General features: G+C 46.7%; 1 protein-coding gene across 1 annotated transcript in view; it reads right to left on the bottom strand.

Moving 5' to 3' along the window:
- Positions 1–18,330, bottom strand: part of cacna1ab (calcium channel, voltage-dependent, P/Q type, alpha 1A subunit, b) — a gene marked incomplete at both ends in the record, with an annotated part of 186,213 nt that overhangs the window by 137,979 nt on the left and 29,904 nt on the right. The window contains one exon of the mRNA XM_083936390.1: positions 6,720–7,031. Within this exon, the coding sequence (XP_083792516.1) occupies positions 6,720–7,031 (312 nt within the window). The remainder of the gene's footprint in view (positions 1–6,719; positions 7,032–18,330) is intronic.

Here is an 18,330-nt window from a genome sequence, read left to right on the forward strand (position 1 = left end):
TGCTTCCATCCGGCTGTTAAGTCGTGACGAAACGCCCTTTCAAAATATGATTCCCAGGTCCAAGCCTTTTATTTCTACAACGCCGCAGTGCCATGTTCCCCGTTGTTTGAACAGATCTGAGTTTTTAAAAAACAACGTAATTGTCATTTTACCTCTTTCTCATCATTTAAAAAGGTGTTTAACAGACGAAAGAGGTGATGTAATGGTTCACATGTTTGACCTTTGTGTCTGTTTTGTTTCAACGGAGCATTTGGACCCAGAAATCTTATTTTGAAAGGGTGTTACGTCAGACTTAACAGCCGGATAAGGACATGAGGTCACGGAATGGTTCGATGACTTTTAAAATGATGACTCCCACGCTATAAGGCTGTCACCTTTTCACACGTTTTGATTGAATTACAGTATTTTCCGCACAATAAGGCGCATCACGTTATAGGGCGCACCTTCAATGAATGTCTTATTTTGAAACTTTTTTCATATATAAGGCGCACCACATTATAAGGAGCATAGAACAGACGCTACATTCAAGGCTGGGGTTACGTTCTGCATCCATTAGATGGAGCTGCGCTAAAGGGAACGTCAACAAAACAGTCAGGGGAGGTCGTCTTGTTGCTTCCTCCACTTCCGCACCATTGATTGGTTCATGTTAAACTCTCTGGCTGCTGCTCTATTCCCGTGTTCTACTGCGTGACTAATGGCCTTGAGTGTAAACTCTGCGTCGTAAGCGTGTCTCTTATTAGGAGCCATTTTGGGCTCTTTACACAAACACACACATGGAAATGAAACGGCACGCTTCACGCAGTCGTATATCTCAACATGCACCGCGCGTTACTTCTTCTACGGGGGAAAATAGAGTCGGCGGCTGGTGTGAACTTGCAGGTTTCAGAACATTGCAGCCCCGCACGTTGCAAGTAGTTGCAAGTTTCAACATCGTCTTGTTGGGAGTCTTTGGTCTGAACTGGGCTTTACACGTTACACACAGGCGATTGACCGGAAGTTGGACCCACGGCCGTTGCTTTTGGTGACGGTTAGGTTTAGGCCCCGCTCGCCAAGGTGAAAGTCCTGTGTTTTGGGACCTGTCCACCACCACAACCTTGCTCCTCCTTAAGCGGGGATTGGCAGTCTTATATTACATCACCATGGTATACACGCAATAAATACGTGGAAAATTCACAAATGACTGTGCATCACTTTAAAAAATGCATGAGAACATTCTGCAATTGTGCAACATTTTCGACAACTCTTGATTTCTTCTGGATATTAGACGTTGTATTGTCTTTTATTTCGTACTCTAGGTTTAACAACTGGGCCACTTCAGTGTCTAAACTGAATAAACGTTAGAGCGACAGAAGGGCAAAGACGAAACGGGGGGAAAAGGAGAGAAAGAGAGAGAAGATGGAGGACAGAACATTTAAAGCGGAGTTACAGGGGAAGAAGTGCACAGTGGAGAGGATGAGATGAAAGGAGTGGATAGAGAGAGAGAGGGAATGGGGAAGTGCAGGCGGAGGGAGGTATAATGAAGTCCTCTGGGTCTCTGGTGGAAGAAGCCACAGCGCCTGCCAGCCAACACAGCCTGGCTCTGTGCAGATGGCGGCATGCTGGGATACGCTCAGCTCGCTTTCAAAGCAGGAAGTGGATGTTCTTTAAATCTGAACATGTTTTGCAATAAAAACGCCTCCCATATTGCGTAAAAATGCAAAGGTTACTGAGGCTGCTTCCATATCCTGTACGTTTGGGCGGGATGCTCAAATGAGTGTGTGTTTACCGTGTGGTGAAGATGAACTTATTTCAGCTCAGGTGATTTCAAATAATCGAGAGGTGTGAAGATCAGAATCTCAGTGTAACAGTATTTGTAACGCAGCTAGTTAGAAGTAACTGCTAATTCTGTTAATAAAGTAAATATGTCACTGATCACGTTTACGCATCTAGGGCGACTGTGGCTCAGTGACAGAGTGGGTCATCCTCCATTTGAGAGATTGGCGGTTTGAGCCCCACCTTCCCCACATGTCGAAGTGTCCTTGGGCAAGACACTGTGTGTGTTCAAATGCCACTTTTTAGGCGGGACACAGTCGCCCTTCATCGCCAACAGCTCTTTGAAGTTGGGGTGTCCCTGCCTTTAAACCGTAACCAAGTCCGTCAAAAGCTAAATACAGGCGGCGATGTAGGACTCAAAGCATCACAGCGCTGTGCTTTGCGCTCACAACCTCTTTCTATTTTACATTTTCTCTACAACTCACATCTCTTGTGGAAGTGATTGATTAATGACGAGGAGATTCATTACAAGTTGCCTGTTTTGAAGTTCGTGAGTTAAAAAAGAAGGAAGTACTTTCACACGTTGTTTAGTTTTTTACGGCCACCAGCCTTGCTAAGTAGACATTACTGTAACAGTAACATTAGCTGTTAAGTTGTGGGAGTAAATGTTGTTTTTTCCGTCTGATATGATTTTTAATTGGCTGGTTTTCACCTGATTTTATTTGTCATATTCAAACCTGTGCACTACGCTAAATTATACTCTATATTCCAATAACCGGCCACATATCTCTCTATTATACAACATGCAGTATTATATAGTATAAAGTATATCACAGAAATCTATCAACTCCAAAGTGAGGCACACATTCATAGTCTCGCAGAATGACCATTAAACATACCTTACCCTCACCAGCAGCGACGCACATTTCTAAACCTTGAATTATGATCATGAGGTAAAAAAATAAATAACAAAAGCATTTCCACCTTCCTGTATCAACATGTGCAGCCTGGAGAGGAAATAAGCAGTAAAAAAAAGTACAAACTCAGCGTTTTTTATGTAAGCTGATGGATTTCCTAACAATGTTTTCATTTCTGCAGAAAGGCCAAAACATTTTTGTAGAAACCCGAAGAACTTATATAACTTATTTATAGCACTTCCTGTCAAACAAGCCTCGTGTCTCATTTAATGAATAACAGGTGACGTGAGCATGTCTTAAGCATCCCATGTTAAGTTAAAATGACTGCATTGTCTTTCTTTATCAACTTAACTGCATGAGCCGCAGATGGCGAATTGATTTCTAACGATAATACTTCAACGAGGGGGTTTGAACCCTCACAGGAGGGATATGTGGAAGAAAATATGACTGAGAAAGTGAATAACAGGGCGAGGTCACCGTGTTTTGGGGACATAGACCTGATAAGCACATTCTGTTAACAATAAAACTGTATTTGGGCGTGATGACGCCTGAACACAAAGTAGACGCCACTGATTGTAAATGTACTGAGCGTGTATTGGAAAGACCTGATGGGGCGTGCAAACGTCGTCGGCACGCGAACATCAGTATAAGACGGGAAGTTCTGTTAAGAGACACTTGGAATTTAGGAATTTGTGTTAGCCTTGATTCAATAAATTCTCCTTGATTGCTTTGAGACCTCTCTGCTGACTCCTTCTTGAAGACCTTTCTGTTTTTAAAATACATTGTTCTACCATAAATTGGTGACCCCGACGTGATATGGTATGGTGGATGTTAACACACACACAATGGCAAAAGTTGTCAGCACACAAACATCAGTATAAGACGGGAAGTTAATTTAAGAGACACTTGGAATTTGGGAATTTAGGATTTTTGGGATTTAGGGATTTTTGGGATTGTGGATCTTGGATCTCTGTGATGAGTGCGTTAAAACTTGATTCAGTAAATTCCCCTTAATGGCTGTAAGACCTCTCTGCTGACTCCTTCTTGTAGACCTTTCTATTTGTATAATACATTGTTCTACCATAAATTGGTGACCCCAACGTGATATGGTATGGTGGATGTTAACACACACACAATGGCAAAAGTTGTCAGCACACAAACATCAGTATAAGACGGGAAGTTCATTTAAGAGACACTTGGAAATTTGGGAAAATTTAGGAATTTAAGATTTTGGGGATTTGGGGATTTTTGGGATTTTGGATCTTGGAGCTCTGTGATGAGTGTGTCAAACCTTGATTCAGTAAATTCTCCTCGATGGCTGTGAGACCTCTTTGCTGACTGGCTATTTTTTATCATACATTGTTCTACCATAACACCAGGAAACAGGAGATCTAAAACTGGCCCTGTCAATCTCCTTTAAAAGGAAATATAACTGCATTTTTAGTCACGCAAACTTGCCTCAGACCCTGTGATATGATACATATGAAACATGCATAGTGCATATTGTTTTATTAATATCTGAATCAAATCAATCTTGATGACAGTAAATGTATTTCGTTGCCATTTTTGCAACGTTTCTTTACGTTTAAAAATAAGTTTTTAAAATCTCATTACAAATGCACTGTTTCTCACACAGACGCATACGGGATTATCGTGTGAGCAGCCTCACTCATCATTTGGAGTGTTTCAAGGCTTAACGCCTGCTGATGAACAGTCTCAGACCACCCGAGGTCTGCTGATGCTGTGCGTCTTTGTACTGTCTCCAAGAAAACCAAAAAATAAAATCTGCGTGACAAATCCTCAACTTATTTGACCTTTTTAAAAACCTTAGGTAACTGTTTTCCCTCCTCGCATCAGCATTTTATCTGTCATTCATTTCTGTTATTGTGAAGAAGTGTTGAGCTGAGATATGTGCGTAAAAAGCATAAAAGCTCATTTACAGTTAAAGCAGTTGAACTAAGGGACCCCCCTGTGTTGAATTAGGAACTCTCGGAGCTTTGTTGCACTGTAACATCACCTTAAAAGACCCAAAGGGAGCCACCTCACCCTCTCTCACCCTCTCTCACCCTCTCTCACCCTCTCAGCATGCATGAAGCTGCCGCGGCGGTCACTGAACGCGTCTCTGCAACGCCACTAACGCGCATTGTGTAAACTGTAAACTGTAAACTGTAAATGCGATATCTGCTTGTTGTGGACTGCTGCTCCGAACAAAACCAGATTTCTGCACAAGCGTAAAGAGCATTTTGCACAAGTTGCTTTCGTTTTTAGACAAAACAATCAATCGGTTCAATGAGAAAATCATCGGGAGACTCATCAATAATGAAAATAATCATTAGTTTCAGCCCTTATGTGTACTCTGCTATGTGTGCTGTGCTCGAAGGTGACAGGATAAAAGCGCGGAGAATTGCATTTGTCCCGCGGCCCTCCGGCGAGTTAATCCGGCCATGTGGTTAAATTTTCTGCTATTACACCGTGCCATGGGGTATCCTGGTGTTACACGGGTCTAAAATGCTAATTGTGTCATTGTGATGGCCCCTGGTACAGCTCTGTCGTTCTAATACAGGCACAATAAAACAAAATTAGCCTCAAAACACATGATACTTTGGATTTTTCAGGGTTTTTTCCAGCAGAGTGAGAAGAAACTAACTTGAGTAGGGACCATATAAGAGTGCTCCAGGTTCTAACAGCAGTAGACCGACCTGTCCTGACAATTACAGCTTTTTCCACTGCCGTCCTGTACGAGCCACAGGCCGCCCATATATGGTCAGTGGTAATTAGAGAGAGAGAGCGGGAGAGAGTCATTTCCTCTCCCTCCTGGTTGCATGGTGCTTAAGCCTTCATAATGCTGACATCAGCACTCAGCTCTGACTACAACTATAGCCCCAACGCACACACACACACACGCACGCACACACACACACACACACACACACACACACACACGCGCACACACACACGCACACACGCACACACTCTCAGGTCACTAACAGGTTTGAACTAAATGCTGTATTCACGATGCATCTTAATCACCAGCAGCGTCAACACGATTGTGATAGCTGGTGTCATGACAACCGCCATCATTCGTCAGCATCATCTTTCATTCCATCAAAGGAAGCTTTACCAGGTGAGAGGCTGGAGAGTGAAGTGAGATCACGTTTTTTTTGTCATGTAACCATCAACAGCACACTGCAAAAAGCCATACAACACACACACACACACACACACGCACACACACACATCCTATAAAAACATCATGTTACATCACAACAGCATTACAAAACACAACACTGCAAAACAAGAAAAGAAAAAAACACATAATGCTATAAAATAAAAATAAAAAACACTTCTCCCCCCATGCTGCAGATCACCGACCAACCACAACTTTCATCCTGCAGGCGGAGGCGGACTAATGCACAGGCTGGTCTGGGCTGCAGCCTACGGGCCCCAAATGTGCAGGGGCCCCGGACTGGCCAGACTATTTGAAATGTTGCTAGATCACCTCACTGGGAAAACCAACTTGCCTCCTATCGGGTCCTTAGAAACATTTTTTTTAAATGAAGTCGCTAATCGGATGGATATGGGACACATTTACCCAATCAGCTGCCATCATGTGGCCAGGTTCATAAGGTCCGTTTTGTTGTCAAATGACACGTCACTCACTGTAACTAGACAGTACAGCGGCAAAATGTCAGAAAGGAAATGTGATAGCGGAGCATTAAAAAGAAAAGCACAACAACTGAAAGAACAACATGACCAAGATCTACTGAAGAAAATTCCTAAATTAACAGGATTTTTCAGTTCCAGCTGTTTTTTTTCTGATAAAGCATAATTAATAATGTGGGGGGGACCAAACAAACAGCAGCCCAGGGGCCCATGTCCACCTTCATCCGCCTCTGCCTGCAGGTGTTGCTTAATTCCACTCCACACCACACTAGGCCACACCTCGCCAACCACTCCAGCTCCGGCAAACACACACACCACGCTGCAACCCCCCGCCCCCCGGTACCCGGTACCTTGGCAGTCTGCTGGGCATTGCTTATGAAAGGATATGGCCATTCGGTGATCTTTTTGGCATACTTCCTCACCAGGTTGTCTTCGCTGAAGAGGAAGAGGGAGCGGTTGACCGTTAGGCAGCTCTGCCGGACGGGTATGGGGTTGTACAGGGCCATGGTCCGGGCTCTCTGGGCCATCGACTGCTTGTACATCCGCTGCCCTCCGGGGGGCCCCCCTTGCCTGCTGCCGCCGCGGCCGGGCCCCCCTTGTCCGCCGGCACCCCCGCCACCACCGCCACCACCACCTCCTCCTCCTCCTCCTCCTCCTCCTCCATACCTGTTGGGCAGCTCGTCTCCAAAACGCGCCATTCTGCAGACACCAAACGCCAGAGGTTAGGAAGGAGCCGGGGGGGAACCTCAGAGTGACACCTCCACATGCCACCACCCCATCAGCCTCGGCTCCAAACACACATGCAGAATTGAGTTCTCTCTGGCTTATCTCTGTCTTTCTTTCCCCCCTTCTTTCTATCTGCGTCTCCTTTCCCGGATCTTCAGCGCCGAGAAGATACCTCCATTTGTGTGAGGGAGAGGGAGAGAGAGGGAGGGAGGGAGGGAGGAGGAGAGAAGAGGGGAGGGAGAGGGAGAGGGAAAGCGCACGGTGTCTCTGATCGTGTGTTTGGAATATGAATGGGGAAATAGAGCGATGTGTTGATGCAATTTCTGGCAAAATCTGTCAGGAAAATAAAGCCACACACGATCGGTTTAATGAGCGGGTGTGAAAACTGTCAAAAACGTTCCGTCTCCACGCTGCATTCGTGTTTTCTCTCCGTCGAAAAGCAAAGCATCCTGTTTAAAAAAAAAAAAAAAAAATGCTTTAGGTCGGGGAAAAACCTCTCCAGGAGTGAGCCGGTGCTTGCATTTCAATGGGCAAAAACAGATCGATCACCTTTAACACATGCGCTAAGGATGCATAGCTGTGCGTTTACAGAAATGTGGGAATCATCTAAGGAGGCTACCCTGGCCGGAGACTGCGTCTTTTCCCCCTCTCAACAGCCTAGTGCATCTTGACAGGATCTGCAGTTGTCTTTTTTCTCTCCTCCCCAGGTCCCCTCTTTTCCTGCGAGATAAAAATAGAAATAGATAAGAGTGAAATCTTTAATTATTCATTTGTTCTTGTGCCATATATCCGCAATGTTTGATATGGCACGGACGGCAGACCCCCCCCCCCCCCTCTTTGCTGTCACCTCTCACTGCCACCGCGCCGACCGGGTTACACGCAAACGCCAACCGAGGGGGGCTTCCCCAAAATCCGAGCCTGGTGACATTTGTTGATATTTGGGTGATGGACGGTGCGGCATCCCCTCCTCCTCCTCCACCTCCTCCTCCCTCCCTCTCTCCTCCTCCTCCTCACCAAGGCGTCGGTCACTGATTTTGGGCGTGATTGCGCGCACTTGGAGACGAAAACACACCGGTGCTCAATCTACCAATTTAGATCTCGCTCACTTCCCCCCGCGAGAGAAAAAACAAAACGTGAGTTGATGAAATTAAAAGGAAATTAAAATGTCCACAGCAATCATCTATAATCCAAGGTTTGGAGAAACAGAATCCCGGACGGGTAGGATCCGGAGGAGCAGAAAAAGAGCGCTGGGGGAGGCAGCATCATCACCATCATCATCAATTCTTGTTTGGAAAATAGGACGGCGGCGGTGCGGGTGTGTTGTAGCGGCGGCTCGCATCTTCTCCGCCACCGGGCAGAAACCGTGCACCATCCCCGCCCAGCAGCATCGCCCCCGAGGCTCCCCGAACCAGAGAGAGGCGACCAGCCCCGCAGAGCTACAAGAGCAGCAAGTCCAGCGTCTCTTCTCTCTCTCTCTCCTGCTCTCTTTCCCTATTCCTCCCTCTCTAGTTTTTTTTTTCTTTCCTCCCTCGACCCCCCGGGGGGACGTGAACCAACACGCAGTCGGGTCCGGAGGCCGTATATTCCTGGGATCAGCCTTTGGAAGAACGAAGAAACCCCGACGAGCGGAGCGCTTCTCCGGCTCTCCTGCGTTCAGTCAGCCGTCGGGTCGAGCCGCGCACTGAGCATCTGATCAGTCTGACGGGAACCGAGCGCCGCGCGCAGATCCGTGGCCAAGCCTTGTAGCGCACGACGCACGGCGCCTCCCCGGAGCCTCCCCCCACTCCAACCCACTCCCCATAGCGCACGACGGAGATGTACGGGCGTCAGTCGGGCATGACCAGGTACGGCAGCCCGAGTGACCCCAAAAGTGATTTTAGAAACACTTTAAAAGAATGAAAAATCAGACAAAACACGTCAGATCTGGATGACATCTGGTTCCTGAGTGGTGTTACCTGTGAGAGCTTGGTGATCTAGGTCCGCCAATGTCTCAAATCCTCACTTATTAAGCAGCAGGCTTGGAAATAATAAACTAAAATACTGATCACAAACGCAAGCCATGGACTTCCCATAGCTGATTTAGAGAGGCCCCCTTGAGGAGAAGCCGCTCACGGCTTCCTCTCATGTCCGCCAAGTGTCAGAAGCACCAACAGCACGGTCCAATTCGCCCCCATTCACTGTTTACCCAAACCTATCAAGCCAAGCAGAAGGCTTTGCCATGAGCAGGGGGGTGGGGGTGGGGGTGGAGGTGGAGGGAGGAGGAGGAGGAGGAGGGGGTGGGTGGGCTTATACAAGACACTGTGAGGGAATAACAGTACAGTGAAAGTGAAACACTGATTCCCAAAATGTGATTCAGAGCCCAGCTTTGGTCTGAAGGGAGCCTCCGCAGAGCCGGGTTATTTCAGAGTGTATAGGAATGTTTCGGTGACATTTGCCTTACTTGTGTCTTCCATCTGACAGTAAAGACCATGGGTGTCAAAGTGATCCAGTAAAGGGCTGTGTGTGTGTGTGTGTGTGTGTGTGTGTGTGTGGCTGCAGGTTTTCATTCCAACCAATCAAAAACACACCTGGTCCAACAAACCAACTGTGTGAAGACAGTTCAGGTGATTGAGTAAGTCGAGTCAGGTGTGTTCTTGCTTGGTTGGGATGAAAACCTGCAGCCACACACACACACACACGGCCCTTTACTGGATCACTTTGACACCCATGGTATAGACGGTTATGTAATCCTGTCCTGAGCCAAATCTGTAAACTCAAATGGGATTCTTTGGGAGGACGTGAGGAAAAACCGCCTCGCGTTCAGCTCGACCATGTGGTTTTGAGCTTTTTGTGGACTGCCGGGGTGCTGTTGAGCAAGGCACCGAACCCCCAACTGCTCGGGGCGCCGGTCACTGGCAGCCCCCTCGCTCTAACATCTCTTCATTAGTTGCATGTATATAGGTCCTGTTTGTGCATGTGTGTGTGTGTGTGTGTGTGTGTGTGTGTGTGTGTGTGTGTGTGTGTGTGTGTGTGTGTGTGTGTGTGTGTGTGTGTGTCACATGAATAACAATAAATGAGTGAAAAATTGAATTTCCCCGTTGCGGGACTAATAAAGGAATTCTTCCTTTTCCTATTCTTCTTCCTATTCTTCTTCTTCTTCTTCTTTCTTTTCCTATTCTTCTTCTTCTTCTTTTTCCTATTCTTCTTCTTCTTCTTTCTTTTCCTATTCTTCTTCTTCTTCTTCTTTCTTTTCCTATTCTTCTTCTTCTTCTTCCTTTTCCTATTCTTCTTCTTCCTTCCTACCTTTCTACTTCTTCTTCCTTCCTACCTTTCTTCTTCTTCTTCCTTCCTACCTTTCTTCTTCTTCTTCCTTCCTACCTTTCTTCTTCTTCTTCCTTCCTACCCTTTCTTCTTCTTCCTTCCTACCCTTTCTTCTTCTTCATCCTTCCTACCTTTCTTCTTCTTCCTTCCTACCTTTCTTCTTCTTCTTCCTTCCTACCTTTCTTCTTCTTCCTTCCTACCTTTCTTCTTCTTCTTCCTTCCTTTTCCTATTCTTCTTCTTCCTTCCTTTTCCTATTCTTCTTCTTCTTCCTCTTCTTCTTCTTCTTCTGAAATGGTTTTAAAAGCCAATGGGTTTTTTCTGTATGAAAGAAAAAAGATGTAGCCAATAAACATTAGAGTTGGACCATCATCCGTTGTGCGTTGCCAGGAGGAGAGTTGGGAGAGTTTGTGTTTGTTATTTTGAGAACGATTTGAAAGAGGTTTTTATCTCCCTGCGTCTCCCCCCCCCCCCCCCCCCTCCCTTCTCCTCCGAGCCGTCTGTCAGTCTGGCTCTGGCATCTGAGACGTCTTTGATGCAGTTGGGCAAGCTGTTTGCTTGGGCTAAACCGGCCGAGCTGTCACCTCTCCAGAACAGGAGAATGAAGGTGGTGGTGGAGAGGGTGGGCGGTTGAGCGGGTGGGGTGGGCAGGAATAGTGAAGCCCATAAAAACACTCTTTTATAGTTACATAATAAAAATAAGGACAACCATTGAATGAGATACTGAAAAAAGGACCGTTTTGCTCCTTTAGCACGTCGACGCTGTCCGTGGTCCTGAAACAGCTACTGACGTGTTTCCAAAGGCCTTTTTTTTTTCTTGCGCTGTCCGTAGTTCTGAAACTAGAGTAGAACGCTCTGAACACCACCTGCACGCCTTTGGAAGAGATTACCTTCATTGTGCATCAGGGTGGGTTAGCTACTGTACCTCCGGCCATCTGTTAAAGCCTGAGGAGTGTTTGCGATTTCTGCTCGCTGTTTCTCTCCTCGACCGGCTACTTTGGCAGGTAACCCATCATCCGGAGGTCTGTTCTAAAAATCAGTCGGTGAATTACTCAAAGTGGGACATATGGTGGGTTTGGGGGACGGATATGAAGACAACAAAACTGTGCCAGATCACGGAGAAGTCACTAAAGTCTCACAAAACTTCATGAAAGGGGATAACCGGGTGCTGTGCGGTGTGTATAGTAACAGCATACTTTGGGTGCTTATTTTGAAGAAGAAGAAGAATTCCTTTATTCGTCCCGCAATGAGGAAATTCAATTTTCACTCTATTTTTTCATATCACACACACACACACAGGCCCGAAACACACACATACGCACAAACAGGACCTATATACATGCAATTAATGGAGAGATGTCAGAGCGAGGGGGCTGCCAGTGACCGGCGCCCCAAGCAGTTGGGGGTTCAGTGCCTTGGCAGTGCCCGGGAGATGAAGCGGCACCTCTCCAGCCACCAGTCCACGCTCCATTCATGGTCCACACAGGGACTCGAACCAGCGACCCTCCATTTCCCAGCCAAGTCATCTATGGACTGATCTACTGCCGCCCAATTTAACATTTACTCCTTCTTTCTCTGGCAGTGTACCGTGACATCTCACAAACATGTAGATCAGGTTGTTCCACCTGCAGTATTATAATGTGATGATAACTTTTCTTCTCGCAGAAAAGATTGAGTGACAGTAGCATGACTTGGACAAAACATTCTCATGCATTTGTTACACGCAAAAATCTGAATTTGATACTGATACCAGTGTCAGCCACGCCTCAGATTCTGCCTATAATCCTGGTATTGAGTACACAGGTCTATGCACTGGTGCCATCATTTTGCTTTGCATCATTTTCTTTAAAAGTCGTTTATTTATGTTCTTTTTACATTATGAGAAGAAGAAGAAGAATTACTTTATTAATCCCACACGGGGAAATTGGATTTTTTCACTCTTATTATTATACGTGTTACACACACAGACCCGAAATACACACATGCACAAACAGGGCCTATACATGCAATTAAGGAGAGATGTTAGAGCGAGGGGGCTGCCAGTGACCAGCCCCCCGAGCAGTTGGGGGTTCGGTGCCTTGCTCAACAGCACCTTGGAAGTGCCCAGGAGATGAACTGGCACATCTCCAGCCACCAGTCCACACTCTATACATGGTCCACACGGGGACTTGAACCAGCGACCCTACGGTTCTCAGCCAAGTCACCTATGGACTGAGCTACATCCGCCCATGACTTTTGTAGATAACAATGGAAGTCCTATGCAAGGTTATACAACAATAACAGCGACCACATTGGTTGTTTTGTAGTAAACAACTGTTGAAAATAAATATATTTATATATACAGTATTTTGTTTTTTTTTAGCTGGGAGGAGGCCTCGGGGAAGACCCAGGACCAGGTGGAGAGATTAGATCTCCACACTGGCCTGGGAACGCCTCAGGATCCCCCAGTTAGAGCTGGTTAATGTGGCCCGGGAAAGGGAAGTTTGGGGTCCCCTGCTAAAGCTGCTGCCCCTCGAGATGAAGATGAGATGAGATGAGTATTATGTTTTTTTTACTGGTATCAGATCAGATCATGGCCGATATGTTAGTTAAGGTATCGGGGAAGAAAATGGTATCGGAGCAGCTCTACAAATAAACTTAGCTACATTTGAGCAAGTGTTTCTTTTATTAAGAATTTATTTAACCAGGAAAAAAAAAAAAATTTAAAAACCTCCTTTACAAGAGAGCCCTGGGCCCCACACAGTGAAACCCACTTGGTCGAAAAAAAGTATCAATCATCTACATTGTGTTTAATTCAGTCATCAGACGATGCGTTTGCAAACCACATCTAAGCTCTAGCTTAAGGGCGCACTCACACTGTCCTTCCGCACCGCGCCCCGTGCTTTAGGGTACTTGTCCCCCCCTCCAGGCCCGTTTGTACTCACACTACCTGGGCCTCGGAGAATGCTTCTTGCTGCCTATACGTCATCACGCCGTAACACGTCACACGCATTGATGACGTCATCACGATGCGTGGCTTTGTTTACAAATCTTTCCGTAGACCTCAGAGTTTTTGTGCATCTTGTTGACTGTTTTTGAAACTTTTCATCGACCAAATCTGCAGTAAACTCCACCTCCGCATCACACCAACGTGAACCTTTCGCCGCCATTATTTTAAATGTCCGCGCATGGTCCCTCCTTTTTTTTTCTATGTCCCAACAGGCGCACAGAAATTACGTCAGAACCGCCGTAGGCCTCGTGCTCGTACATGTACAAACGCGCTCTACAAAAGCCCACCTCTCTCAGACGGGCCGTGGACGGCCAGCTGTCCGCAGTTATGCGTGGAGCGGTTGCACTCACACTGGTCAAACGCACTAGGCTTTAGCCGAAAAACTGTTTTTTGCCCGGTGCGGAAGGACAGTGTGAGTGCGCCCTTAAAAAACAATGGGTGAAAAACCTCAGCCCTAAACACATTTAATCTCCATTTTGCACTTCACAAACGTCCCACGGTGGTCAGGACTGGGCCGAGTCATTGACTGAGCCGTAGAGTTGTTCCACTACAGTTTTTTATTTCCCGATGATCCAAAGTACCGACCCGATACCAGTGAAGCACCAGAATCAATGCTACATAAATGACTGTTGAACTAGAAAAGTTCCAACTGAAAAAGAACAAATAACTACACAAAGTTGATTTCCTGCAGGGCTTCATTATGTGGTATCGGACCGATACAGACTCGCTGATACCCACATCAGCATTTTAGGCAGCGTCTGAGGCATTTGCGATACTGGTTTTGGTATCGGACCAACTAGAATATCTCTTACATTACAGATATTTTGGGCACTGGAAGAATACAAAATAGATCTCGACCATAAAGAACTTTTTTTTGTTGGTCTCAAATGTAAGTTGATACATTTTCTAAGGACGAGTTGCTTTTGCAGTGTGAGTAATTTATCTCTTATGGAGCTCAGACCGGGCTCTACGGTTACCCCGAGGACCCGCAGTGTGTGTAACCCTCCTGCTGTAGAGGCCTTGGAGCTGTGCTATTATTTATAAGACACCTTTCCAACGTCACAACGTGTGCATCACCGGATTTGCTCGTCATCTGATTCCCGTAGACTAGTGGCTACTAACGGGCACGATAAAAGCCCGTTCCCGCTGACAGCACGGGAGAGAGAGTGAGAGTGAGTGTCGGGAAGAGGTGGGTGGTGGTGGTGGAGAGATGGTGGTGCCGGTGGACGAGCCTGCCTGTGATTCGCGCGACCACTGGAAACCGCACGGTGGTCGGATGCCAGAGACGACAAGCTGCACCCATCACTTATTAATAAATGAGGATGGACGACGAGGAAGGTGACGGCTGGAGACATTTCACTCTCTTCTTTTTTTTTTTTTTTTGCACACTGGCATGCCTCTGTTATCGCTGCTGCATGCCCATGCAGTCTTCCCAGGCTCTCTTCCTGTGAGTGAGTGTGTGTATGCGTGGGTGGGTGTGTGTGTGTGTGTGTGTACTGCTGCTGCTGAGGGAGTCGTGCTGAGGCCCTGATGCGCAGCATTGTCATTCAGGGAGCGTTCACACAGGCAACCCCCGCAGGAAGCCCTGGCACCTCCCCCTTGAAACGACCCCCCCCCCCCCCACACACACCCACACATTATCCCATACCCCCCCCCCCCCCCCCCCCCGCCCTTCTCTTCTCTGATCTCACTCAGCAGGCCAAAGCAACAGAGCTGTCTGAGAGGTATAATAAGAGAATAAGAGCGCGGAGATAAGGACACAGCCGGTTAAGGGCCAATTCACGTTCAGGTTGGTAAAGTCAAGACGAAGACTAAGTGGTTCCCTCAAACACAGCCTGGGGTTTTCTTCTGACCAATAGAGATTCAGATAGATTTAGGTGCACAGAAAAGATCTGGAGTGAAGCTGAGTGTCAGGCTGTAGGTGCCAACAGCTCCTTCTCTTCATGCACGGCTGCAGCTGCAGTTCAAAGTCAATGGTTGAATTACACGAACACGCCAAGTTGAAATATTTCAATTTGAACGAGAAATTCGCGCAAAAGCCTCATCATTAAGATTCTCTTAATGTCCTGGTGTTGTTGGATCAGAACTGGAGGCAGATGTCTGTAACCGGAGCTCGATGGTACTTCATGTTTGGAAAGATACCAGAGGAAAAAGGAGCTTTGGAGAAAAGTAAGCGAGGAAGTTAAACTACGCCTCAAGTTTTGAAAACGATGTGTACGCTGTTGTGTTGATGGAGTAGCTACAGTAAAGCTGCGCTTGATCCAAACTCCGTTTAGAAAACAAACTGTTGCATGTGATGACGGAGAATACACGGAGGATGGGACCCAAATGCAGACACGGAACTCAGGAGACGGTATTAACAAGTTTAATTAAACTTATTTACAAAAAGGTGATTTAAACACAAAGGAAAAACATGAAGAGACCTGAGACAAACTGACACAAGGAAAGAACACAAGAGGACAGGTACGCAGGGAGACATCAGGGTATGTTGAGGGTATGATCCGGCACTGAGTGAGGCTCAGGACCGGCTTAATATACGGAGTGTCAGGTGATCAATGCTAACAACTCAAAACCAGAGAAACAGAAAGGGGAGTAACACAGAAAAACACAGACAGAGACAAAAACAACGACTAAGAAGGAGAGGGAGACCGTCCTGATCCAATCACAACACAAACATTTTTAAAGTCGCTTGGTTGTCGTCTTGCGGACAAACCCGACAAAGTAGGAATTCAGATTTTTCTACAAATCGTCGTCGTGATTTAGTTATTTTGGCGTATTGTTTTTCATCCATCTATTGGAATTTAAACCCAGCAAAATCTCAACTTCAGTCCTGGAAGCAGCAGTCATCCGTACGTAACATCACTTCCTGCAGGCAGGGAAATTCACTGGAGTGAAGTGTGAGTGGTGTGTTCCTCTGGGTGGTGTTGTTGACCCATACCATTTTTTTCAAACATGGTTGGGGATGGAAAGAAGCGTTGCCTACAGCTCTGCACCGGCGCGTATGATCCTGCACTCAAACTCACGCTAATACAGCGCCATTTCTGCAGAATGGATTCCCAGCATGACTTTACCAATAAATTAACCAAAATAACAACCCAATCGCAGATCTGCAGACTGTGGTGTTGAGTCTCAGTGGGATCTAAAGTACTAAACACGTTTTATATCATAGCTGTTATAACAAAGACAGCTTATGGAGCTTTTAAGGGCGCACCCACACTGTCCTTCCACACCGGGCCAAAACAGGTTTCACGGCTAAAGTCTAGTTCGTTTGACCAGTGTGAGTGCAACCACTCCGCACATAACTGCGGCCAGTTGGCCGTCCACGGCCCGTCTGAGAGAGGTGGGCTTTTGTAGAGCGCGTTTGCACGTGTACGAGCACGAGCACGACGCCTACGGCTGCTCTCACGTCATTTTATGTGCGCCTGTTCAGACATAGAAAAAAGCTCCAAAGTCGGGGTGCTGATCTGGAAGTCGTCGGTGCCGTGCCCCGTACTTTAGGGTACTTGTCCCCCCCTCCAGGCCCGTTTGTACTCTCACTACCTGGGCCTCGGCGAATGCTTCTTGCTGCCTGTACGTCATCACGCCGTCACACGTCACACGCATTGATGACGTCATGGCGATGCGTCGCTTTGTTTACAAATCTTTCCGTAGACCTTGGAGTTTTTGTGCGTCTTGTCGACTGTTTTTGAATCTTTTCATCGACCAAATCTGCAGTAAACACTCCACCTCCGCATCACACCAACGTGAACCTTTCACCGCCATTGTTTGAAATGTCCGCGCATGGTCCCTCCTTCTTTTTTCTATGTCCCAACAGGCGCACATAAATGACGTCATAACCGCCGTAGACCTCGTGCTCGTGCGCACACTCGTGCTCGTACATGTGCAAACGTGCTTTACAAAAGCCCACCTCTCCCAAACGCTCCATGGCCGTCAAGCTGGCCGCAGTTAGGCGCGGTGCGGTTGCACTCACACTGGTCAAACAAACTAGGCTTTACCTGTAAAACCTGTTTGGACACGGTACGGATGGACAGTGTGAGTGCGCCCTTAATCTCTCCTAAATATTGACAGCAGCAGCCATGTGAGGTCGTTCTTGATTTACTCTGAGTGACTACATCTTTATAGATTTCGGAGCTACTTTTAGCACCAAAATGCTTTGTGAATTACATTTATCCTAAAAAGTTAAGTCCTTAAATTAGGAGTGAAACGTCCCTTATTGTTAAGAGTTACTCCTAAATCAGCAAGCTAGGACCTGCTCTGGGTCTTAAGATGTTTTGCTAATATGGCCCCAGGTGTGGATGCAAACACTAACTCTGGGAACATGAAGCAGGCTGGTGATAAATAAATAAATAAATAAAAAACACAGAGGTTGCATGGTCAGCAAAAGCCTGCCCTGGATACGGGAAGGTTTGAAAAATGAAGGAATATTCCTGGGTGCAAAAAGTGACACCGGTGAACCCGACTGTGCTCCTCAAGAGAAAAATCTGCATGAAGGGGAGTAAAAGACAAATGGACCCAACGTACCACCAAGTGTTACTATTATCACTTCTGCTATTGACTCCAGTGGACCTAATATGACAAATACGTCAGTAAGAGCAAGTATCAACCACTGCTGCTGCTGCTAATTGCTTGTATGTTGTTAACTTCATTCATTCATTCATCTTCAACCGCTTGTCCCTGTCAGGGTCGCGGGGGGCTGCAGCCGATCCCAGCTGACATCGGGCGTGAGGCGGGGTCCACCCTGGATAGGACGCCAGTCTATCACAGGGCACATAGAGACGCACGGAGACAGACAACCATTCACACCTACGGGTGATTTAGAGTCATCAATTAACTTGCAGACGGTAAATATAATTTTTAACTAGCCTCTTGAGGCGGGATGTCGGTCTTCCGGTTTCCCATTTTGGCGCAGAACGTACATGCTAGTTGGACGTCAGCTGTCCTCTTTGCGGTGTGTTCAAGTGCAATGCTTTGTGCAATGTGAGACG

The sequence above is a fragment of the Echiichthys vipera genome (assembly GCF_963691815.1).
Source record: "Echiichthys vipera genome assembly, chromosome: 2".
Lineage (NCBI taxonomy): Eukaryota > Metazoa > Chordata > Actinopteri > Perciformes > Trachinidae > Echiichthys > Echiichthys vipera.